This window comes from Zea mays, chromosome 7 (genome assembly GCF_902167145.1).
Source record: "Zea mays cultivar B73 chromosome 7, Zm-B73-REFERENCE-NAM-5.0, whole genome shotgun sequence".
Lineage (NCBI taxonomy): Eukaryota > Viridiplantae > Streptophyta > Magnoliopsida > Poales > Poaceae > Zea > Zea mays.
Window position 1 is genome coordinate 12476453 of NC_050102.1, and position 10344 is coordinate 12486796.

General features: G+C 43.7%; 2 protein-coding genes across 3 annotated transcripts; both read left to right on the forward strand.

Moving 5' to 3' along the window:
* Window positions 1–1393: 1393 nt before the first annotated feature.
* Window positions 1394–3224, forward strand: LOC100382389 (Receptor-like kinase-like). 2 transcript variants are annotated; one of them, XM_008653443.2, is made up of 2 exons: window positions 1394–1515; window positions 1595–3224. In XM_008653443.2, exon 2 carries the CDS (start codon window positions 1628–1630, stop codon window positions 2840–2842), a length of 1215 nt encoding a protein of 404 aa, XP_008651665.1. In that variant the 5' UTR covers window positions 1394–1515; window positions 1595–1627; the 3' UTR covers window positions 2843–3224. The 2 variants fall into 2 exon arrangements, with proteins under 2 accessions (XP_008651665.1, NP_001168605.1); NM_001175134.1 differs by having other exon boundaries at window positions 1469–3138.
* A 4863-nt stretch (window positions 3225–8087) lies between these two features.
* Window positions 8088–10023, forward strand: LOC100286094 (F-box domain containing protein). Its single transcript, NM_001158982.2, has 2 exons — window positions 8088–8215; window positions 8296–10023. Exon 2 carries the CDS (start codon window positions 8329–8331, stop codon window positions 9550–9552), a length of 1224 nt encoding a protein of 407 aa, NP_001152454.1. The 5' UTR covers window positions 8088–8215; window positions 8296–8328; the 3' UTR covers window positions 9553–10023.
* Window positions 10024–10344: the final 321 nt, after the last annotated feature.

Sequence of the window (10344 nt, forward strand, 5' to 3'; positions counted from 1 at the left end):
GAGTGATGTATTCTTGAAATGCATCAGTGGAGCCATGCCATAGAGGTAGATCATATCTAGCTATCAAACGACAAAGTTCATTCCTTGCAACAGAAGGACAGTACTACCAACGCTGCAAAGAACCATCGGGGTTGTACTTAAGCACAGTTTGGGTTTGGCCAAAGCGATCGTGTGCCTTCTTAGCACTACAATTGTGTCTAAGCAAGTGACCAGTACCAGAAGAGGATCTAGCACTTAATGTCTCATGACAGAACTTGCATCGAGCAGCATACCTTACACGCTTACCATTTACCAGATTGGTTAACTCGTCGAAATTGTTCCAAACTTTGGATCTCTTCCTTGAGCCGCCAGCAGCAGAGGCAGTGGTAGATGCTGGTGGGCTCGTGGAGTCCATAGCAGTGCCTGTTCTAGAGGCGACGAATTCCTCGAGCTCAATAGGATTTAAATGAGTGACACCAACACCCATTAAGGCTTGTCTAGCATCCATCGCCTCATTGTGGTCCTCAAGCTGTCGCTCCTCCGCCTCTACAGCCGGGTCAAGATCCATAGCCTTGAGAGCTTGACCTCGACAACGAGCACGAGGAGCACAGCTGGAGTCCTCGACCAGTCGACCTCGCGCACACCGCACACGTCTCCGACTCCTCAACGACTACACGGCACCGGATTTCACCGATACCTATGTTGAGGAACACACCGGAAGAATTAGGGTTAGGAGTAGGGCCCGATGAACGCACCGACAGAATCATAGAATAGGGAAGGGAAAGGAGTAGGGCCCGAGGAACTCACCTTGTGCAGTCGAAGCACCGGAGACGACAGACGATGGCCGAGATCCGTGGAGCGAGGAACACCGGAGGGGATTAGGGTTAGGAACACCGAAGAGGACTGGGAGAGGAAGGTAAGTATAGATGTCCAAGCACGGCGGGGGCGCCCGGCGGGCAACTGAGTCCAAGCACAGAGGACAGAGGAGACACCGGCTGACGGCGGCGATCCGTAGATCCAAGAGGGGAGAGGAGATTAGGGTTCGGGCGGAGTCGTCGATGCGAGGGCGAGAGGCGGAGAGGCTGAGACTGAGAGCATAAATGCGAGCGTAAATGCGAGGGCGAGAGGCGGGGTGGGGCTGGGAGCCTGGGAGTGGGACGCGCCGCGCGCGGCCGGTTAACATTACCGGGCTGCCACGTGCCTCCCCCTTAGACGGGCCGGGTCGGGCTAAACCCGACGGGCTGAAATCCTTGGCCCAGCCCGACACGACGAACGGGCCGGGCTTGTCCAGACACGTTTGAAACCGGGCCATGTCGATGCTGGGTTAGGCCATTTTTCATGCCGTGTCGCGGACCACTCGGTGGGCTCGACCGAGATGGATATCTATAACGCCGGCACATCCATAAAAGGCACCATTAAATCTTTGGCTATTAGGACGCTTCTCTCCTCCCAAACCCCACATCTCAGCAAGGGCCCCGTCGGCTAGCGCCGCATCCGCAGACCGCAGCCGTCGACGCAGACCCTCTTCGGCAGCCGGTGCTTCCCCGTTCGCCGCATTTTGTACTCCCCGTCTCTTGTGCTCATCCATCCCTAACCTCACCTTCCCCACTCTTAGCTTGCAGCGCGTCCCTTCCCCGCTCCCGGCGCCATGGACTGCGCAAAGGGGAGGGCGGTGGCGGACCTCTACGACGAGGTGATGGTGGAGATCCTCTCGCGCGTGCCCGTCAAAGACCTCCGCCGTTGCACGTGCGTGTGCAAATCTTGGCGCAACCTCATCACCGACCCCCTCAACCGCAAGAAGCTGCCCCAGACCCTGGAAGGCTTCTTCCACGGCGTCGTCGGAGGGCCTCACAGCTACGGCCAATTCACCAGCCTGTCGGGGAGCGGAGAACGCGTGGCTCCGGTCGACCCTTCCTTCTCCTTCATCACGGCAATGCTGCCTGGCGTGGAGCGCATGGTCCTCTTGGATTCTTGCAACGGGCTCCTGCTCTTCGGGTGCACCCGGGAGGACAAGTTCGGGTACATCGTGACAAACCCTGCGACCGAGGAATTGATGACTGTGCCCGCCAGCTCCGGCTCTTGTCCCCTTCCACCTCCATTTGAAAGGGACATGGTTGGTGGGGAAAGATATGCGCACACCTTTCTGATGTTTAACCCTGCTGTCTCCTCGCACTTCCACTTGGTCCAGATCTGGGAGAATAAGGCGGCGAAGGAGGTGGAAACGGTGCACTCTTACTCGTCTGAAACCAAGGCATGGAGTGACAGGTCAAGCAAGTGGGGGCGAGGTGAAGAGGGCGGTGAATGGGAGCTGTGGGGTGAATCCGTGATTGGATTCATGTGTGGCTGGACATTGGTCGATGGTCTGCTGCATTTTCTTGCCTTCGATCTTCAGAAAGAAGAGACTGTGATAATTGCAGTGGATGGGGAAGGGGAAACTCGTAGGATCATCGGCTGGCATGGTAAGGATGTGAGAGCAATTGTTTTTATTGGTGAATCCCAAGACCATCTACACTGCATCGGTGTGAATGTGCAATTAGATCAAGGCTCTGAAGTGCGCTTCACGCGGATGTCGATCTGGGTTCTTGAGGACTATGATACACAAGCATGGATCTTAAAGCACAATGTGAGCTCTTTGCAGTTCTTTGAATTACTGAGTCACCCAATCAAAGACTTCCATATTGTGGCCATTCATCCATATCACAATTCGTTCATCCTTATTCAGCACTGGAACCAGAAACTTGTATCATATAACATGGATACTCAGGAACTGCATGGTCTCGGCACTCTTGGAAAGGGCTATGCGGTTATTACCCCTTACATACCCTGTTTCTTGGAGTCATCGGTTCTTGCCACCAAACACTGAGGTTGTTGTTTCTCGGGGACTTCTCTGCATGTTCAACAAGAGCCTGATCATCCAAGTGTGGGGCAAGGTGATCTAGTATGATGGTGCTTTAATGTCCTTTTGTAATGCTTTGAGAAAGCTGTTTACAGGGCAACATGGTTAGTTCCATGATATATCAGTGAGAAAGCTGTTTACAGGACAGCATGGTTAGTTCTATGATATATCAAATTAGATCACACTTAATTGCTGGTCAGTATAGGTATTAGCTTCGATATTTTGTTGTGATTATTCAATATTGAATGCGCACCTATGGTATTACCCTGTGTGTTCAGCTTGTTGGCTTTTCCCCTCTGTTTTTTCTTCTTCTTAATATAATACTCCCTCCGCTCTAATTTATAATTCATTTGATTTTTTACCCTAAGTTTGACTGTTGTCTTATTAAAAAATCATAATTATTGTTGATCTTTGATGTGATATTGTTTAGCATTTAATATACTTTAAATGTGGCTTTGAATTTTTCATTTTTTCCGCAAAAAAATAATGAATAGGACGAGCCGGTCAAATATGGCACAAAAAAGTCAACGAATTATAATTTGGAATGGAGGATAATTTGGGATGGAGGGAGTAATACGTAGCTCTGCGTGTTGTAAAAAATAATAAATATTCTGCACATATAAAAAAGGAGACTAGAGCATAAATGTTGAGGTAACTTTCTTTTTTAATACTACAGGTCTTGTTCACATTTTCCATTTATTTAAGGAAATTTCATTTCTGAAAACCTCCTATTTAATACTACTTCAAGAACTGAGCACATGTGTCTTGCATTTCCAATCCTGTTTCACCAACGGGAGAAGAAACGTCTTTTTTTAGTGTAATTGTTCTTTGAATGTAAATTTTATTGTTGAAACAATCTTTGACGCTAACTATTCTAAGGTCAGGTTTTATAGTATGTAGTCGTGTCTTGCTTGACCATGTGTATTTATACTTTTCTTCTAACTTCTATGTTGATGCTTGGTAAGAACTCTATAAAATTTGACCCCATGACATATAATATAACTGTTTGAAATCGACAAGTTACTGTAAAATTTATAAGAATCGCTTTGCCCTTAGCTAAAGAGCTCATTATGCACCCTGGAAAATGGTATGTACAGTACATCTCTGCCTTTTTGCATAGAATCCTATTTTATTTCCTTTTTAATTGCGCCCTTGTATCTTTTTAAAAGAAGTTAGATAAATCCTATTATGTTTATGGTGGCATCTGCACTGTTGGATGTAAAGAGGAAACTAGCGTGAACTTACTAGTTTTGTACAGCGAATTGTGGAAGGCCTCAGTTGGATGGCACAAAACAAAAATAAAGAGGCTGAACCAAAATTTGAACATGTCCCAAACTTTTACTGCATCATGCTATTAGTATTAGTAAATGATAATCCAATACTGGCAAGTAAGATAGGTGATTATTCGTATATCTTTTGGGCCAAGTGGTGGAGCCCGTCCAGAATTAAAGCCTAGGCACTCATCGAGCATGAGCGGTTGGCAGACTGGGGCTGGTTCAAGGATTGACAGCAAGCCTCGGCCACATTCTTGTGCGGTTGTGCTCTACTGCTATCGACTCAAGTCGTCCACTTCAGCCATGGCGGATCTATAATTTTTTATAGGTTATGCATCACTAAAATTTTCATATGCAATCCGTGAATAATTTTTTCGTGGATATGGATATCATCGTTACCTGTTACCCGATGGTATTAGACTATTATTATACTACTGCATAAAATTGTGAGGTACTACTACTAGGTCATCTGAATTCAATAGATTGTCCTAAATTTTTATTTTTTTAATTTTCATGTATAACATGTTGTTTGGTGTTAAAATTATCATTTGAGGGTGTTAAAATGATACATTTTTAAAATATAATAAAATTGTTGTATGGTGTTGAATGCTAAAATTGTAGTGGATGAACGGGTAATGAATATCCATCAGGTAACATATAACCGACAGATATGAATATAGATTCATACCCATGAATATATATGGGTACAGGTATGAGTTAATTTTTACCTCGCGGGTATAAGTTCACGAATCATATATCCATGCCCTATCCATCCGATTGTCATCCTTACTCCAGCAGCCTGCTATGCCACCTCCCGACGAACGCCAGACTGTCGGGGCGTCTTGTTGCTGCATAGGGGTGGATATCGAGCCGGCTCGGCTCGACCGAGCTCGAGCTGGCTCGTTAAGGGTACGAATGGTTCGGCTCGACTCGTTAAGCAACCAAGTCAGAGAACCAGCTCGGCTCGGCTCGTTTAGCTCGCGGGCCACAACAAAAAATAGTATACATGTATATATACAACAATATAATCAATTGCTAGTTAATTTCATAATAATTTAATACTAGAAAAGACTAACAATACTCATAATTTTATATATCACATCATTTAAACCCTAAACTAACATAGTTCATCACTTATTAATTCATCCAATATAAGAATAGACTTTGTTTTACAGATAAATGCTAGCTCATTCGAGCTAACGAGCTGGCTCGAGCTCATGTCGAGCTGGCTCATTAACGAATCGAGCTAAGATGTTAGCTCAGCTCATGATAAAATTAAAACGAGTCGAGTCGAGCCGAGCTGAGCTGGCCACGAGTCGAGCGAGCTCACGAGCCACGAGTATTTTGTCCAGCCCTATTACCGCACATGCCTAAGGGTTAATGGCCGTCCGGACGAGCCACATGTGCCCGGGCATGCCGGAGGTGCCTCCGCCACTATTTTGGAGCAGATGACAATATGTAAACATGATTATCAAGAAGAGCTAGTTCGTTTTAGAGAGAAGCTGACAGATTCTGGCCTTCCCTAGGAGTACAAATAAGTCGTTATGTGGCTGATGTATGCCCACCAAAGTTCTGTAACCCTGTCGACGACGTAGGCATGCTTGTTTATGTGCGTCCGAGCGCATGCCAGACAAACAAAATCTTTTTAAGACTACATAGGTCCTGTTAGACGGTTTAAATAGCTTAGGAAGTACTTAGGTTTTATATAGTTTATCCACAAGAATTAGGAAGATTTAAAAATATCTTATTAACATTAATTCATTAATTGTACTTAGATGAAATTACAAGAAAACTTTAACATGTCTATCTATAGTCTTTACTGAAGTGATTCTAATACGATTACCATAACTAAGCTCGTATCAACCGGCGTCGTTGATGATCAGTGATGTGTTGGCATGGGCGTTCGGTATCGATCGTCATGGCCCCATCAATAGTCGGTGTTGGTACTTCATTTTGATCCCTTCAAGGTATCAAAAATAAGGCAACATAAGTTATTAAGTTGCAAGCTTCTCCCTTCGTTTAACCTTTTCTTCAAATGTTAATTGAAGGGAGAAGATGAAGGGCGAAAAATATATATATAGACAACAAGAGTAAAAAATGTAAATAATGGAGAACATGTCATATAACTCATCTACATATTCACCTTAAGTTTTATTCCTTGTCATATAATAAACAATTACAAACATACCTTTGGCTTTACAAGAATAAGAACTCGAAGGTAACTTCGGAAGCTGAACAAATAAGAGTTTGCTGCCCCTAAAGAAGATTGTTCTGTGCATGACACTGTTCCAGAGGGACAACTTCGTATGAAATTACAAATATGTCCATAAAGCTTGTACTTGTTTGGAGAGATCATCATAAATTATTAAGGTATCCCATTCGCAGTACATAAAATACTCAGCCAGGGTTGCTCCCGTATAAAGAGCGAGATATTGTAGTGTAGCGGATGAACCCGCCATTTCAGGTACTACAATAGTGTATTCCATGGACCCCTCTTCGTGAAAAGTAGTTACTACTTGAGCCACGGAGGATGCTCTTTGACTAATAACTATATAAACACATATTACATCTTGACCTTTTTGATTGAGAATAGTATATGTGGCTACTGCTGTTTTGCCAGTCTGTCTGTCCCTAATAATTAACTCTCGCTGACCGCGCCCTATGGGGATCATCGAATTGATACCAATAAGCCCTATTTGAAGGGGTTCATATACGGAACGCCAATAATTTATACCCAGACGAGATTCTGAAGCAACAATTTTGCCTCTTCCATCAATATGTTTAAAGAAAGCATTTATAACACGACCCAAGTAAACCTACCTCACAGGTAGGGCTGGAAATGGATGTTTGAAGATCCAAATTATCCGTATTTGTATTCGCTAAAACTGTTAATATGGATATCTGTATCTGTATTCGATTTCAATATGGATGTCAAATGGATGTATTCGAATTCGATTTATAGTCTTTTCTCTTTTTGATTCCATATTCGTATTCGAAAAAACCATGAAACATTTGATACTATCTGTATTCGTGAAAAAAAAAATATTTCATGAAACCATTTAAAACTAAACTTTATCACTAATTACTAACTAAAATGACTTTAAGTTTAATAATATACTAGAAAAATGATATATATCATTTAAAATATTTTAAAAAAATATTTATATGATAAATAAATATATCAACCTTATATTTCTAGTGATATTCAATAATAAAATTCAATAGCATAAACATTCAATTATAACTCTCCACTTTATCTATATAGTGAATACATCTCAACGAAGTTCCATAAACATTCAACTATAACTTTCCACTTCACAATATATAGATAAATTTCTTCATGTTTTCATTTAAGTTTTTGTACACACATTTATATAGGACATTCATTCATCTTAGAACGGAAAATTTGTTTTCTTAGTACATTTACTATTTTATATCAATTCTAATTTACTTGTATTTGTATAAATTTCACTTATTAAATATCACAAGTTGTTGTTTATCTTTTGTTACATGCTTAGATAGCTTAAAAATATTATTTATATATTATTGTTGACTTGGATATGAAGGATCACGAGAAATCTATTTTAGTTTAAGTTTGTTTTAACTATCTATAAACTTGTATCTAAATAAAAATCCGCATATGTATATGTTAAATTTTAGGGTATGTTGTTTGAGTTGAATTGAGTAAATATCCGAATAAGAATTTAGATTCGACTATCCGTTTTGTATTCGTATTCGAAGATATTCGAATTCGTATCTGAATTCGGACTAAAATATAGTAAAATGTGACATTTAAATTTGTATCGAATTCATATATATGCATATTCGATCCGTTTCCATACCTACTCACAAGTATCTAAACAATTCTTCCTCTTGCTTTTACAAAACTTCCCTCTCTCTTGTATCATTAACCGATCGCCCATTAATACAATCAGATTCCAAATTCAGAGCATCTAGGGCTATTAGAAAACGTGCAAGGCTTCTTTCCTCCCAAATCCCCTGAGCAAGGCCCCCGTCGGCTAGCGCCGCAGCCGTCGCCGTCGACGCCGACTCTCACCGGCAGCCGGTACGTTCCCTGTTCGCCGCATTTAGCACTCCCCGTCTCTCGTGCTCATCCATCCCTACCATCACCTTCCCAACTCTTAGCTTGCAGCGCGTCCCTTCCCCGCTCCCGGCGCCATGGACTGCGCAAAGGGAAGGTCGATGGCGGACCTCTACGACGAGCTGATGTTGGAGATCTTCTCGCGCATGCCCGTCAAAGACCTCCGCCATTCCACTTACGTGTGCAAATCTTGGCGCAACCTCATCACCGACCCCCTCAACGGCAAGAAGCTGCCCCAGACCCTGGAAGGCTTCTTCCACGGCGGCGTCGGAGGGCCTCGCAGCTACGGCCATTTCACCAGCCTGCCGGGGAGCGGAGTGCCTCCGGTCGACCCTTCCTTCTCTTTTATCAAGGCAATGGTGCCTGGGGTCGAGCGCATGGTCCTCTTGGATTCTTGCAACGGGCTCCTGCTCTTTGGGTGCACGCGGGAGGGCAAGTTCGGGTACATCGTGTCAAACCCTGCGACCAAGAAATTGGTGACTGTGCCCGCCAGCTCCGGCTCTTGTCCGCCTCCACCTTTATTTGCATTTGAAGCGGAAGTCGATTATGATAGTGGGGAAAAATATGCACACACCTTTCTGATGTTTAACCCGGCTGTCTCCTCGCACTTCCACTTGTTCCAGATCTGGCAGGATATGACGGTGGAGGATGTGGAAACGGTGCACTCTTACTCGTCTGAAACGAAGGCATGGAGTGACAGGTCAAGCAAGTGGCGGCGAGGTGAAGAGGGCAGTGAATGGGGGCTGTGGGGTGAATGCCTCATCAAATTCAGGATGGGCAGGGCTTTGATCAACGATCTGCTGCATTTTGTTGGCTTCGATTCTCAGAAACAAGAGGATGTGATAGTTGCAGTGGATGGGGAAGGGAAGACTTGTAGGATCATCGACTGGCATGGTAAGGATGTGAGATTAATCATTTTTATTGGTCAATCCCAAGACCGTCTGCACTGCATCGGTGTCAATACGAAAGCAGGTCAAGACCATATACACATCACGCGGATGTCAATCTGGGTTCTTGAGGACTATGATACAAAAGCATGGATCCTGAAGCACAGTGTGGGCTCTTTGCAGTTTTTTGGATTACTGGGTCGCCTGGTCCATGATTTCAATATTGTGGCCATTCATCCAGATCACAATTCTATCATCATTGTTCAGCACTGGAACCAGAAACTTGTATCATATAACATGGATACCCAGGAACTGCGTGGTCTCCGCACTCTTGAAAATGGCTGTGCCTATGTGGCTATTACCCCATACGTTCCCTGTTTCTTGGAGTCATCAGTTCTTGCCACCAAAGGTTGAGGTTGTTGCTTTTTGGAGACTTCTCTGCATGTTCAGCAATAGCTTGATCATCCAAGTGTGGGGCAAACTAGCAGTGTGGGTAAACCTACTAGAATCAGGTGGTGCAAAGTTGGATTACATGTCTTTAGGTGATCTATTCTGATGGTGCTTTAATGTCCTCTTGTAATGCTGTGAGAAAGCTCTTTACAAGACAGCATGCAGGTTAGCATTACATATTACTAGTTCGAGCTGCCCAACACATGTAAGTTCTCAGTTTTGAGTTTCAGATGCTACACTTTGTGTTTCCAGAATGATGTCTCCATCTTTTTTGTGTGCTTCCTTTTTCTCGGCCTATATTAGCGAGCCATTACTGACTGAATTTGTGCTTGGTCGGTGCTGTATATGTATTTTATGCTGGGAAATGCATTTATCTTCCACATGTAGCGGATGTCATGTCTCTGAAATGTTTGAACTGAGAACTTGTCACATTAAGCTCAAAGGTTGTCTAATGGTTGAGATTAGTTGCCGCTGCTGGTTACTTGTGCTTGCTTCAGCCGTCGCGCAGAAGCTGAATCATGAATGTATTCTACTCAGCTATAGCCACTAACTCCTTATGACAACCGGTCAAAGTTGAGCTAGTGCTTTTACATACGTAATATAATCTACAATTGTAAGTGAACTGACGATTTCTCTCTCTCCCTCACACACACATATATATAGTATATGTATATGTATATGGAGCCCTGGGTTTTCAATAGCTTGGCGAAAGCCCTGCTCCGATGTTGTCAACCGGTTCAGCTGCACCAGATCCGA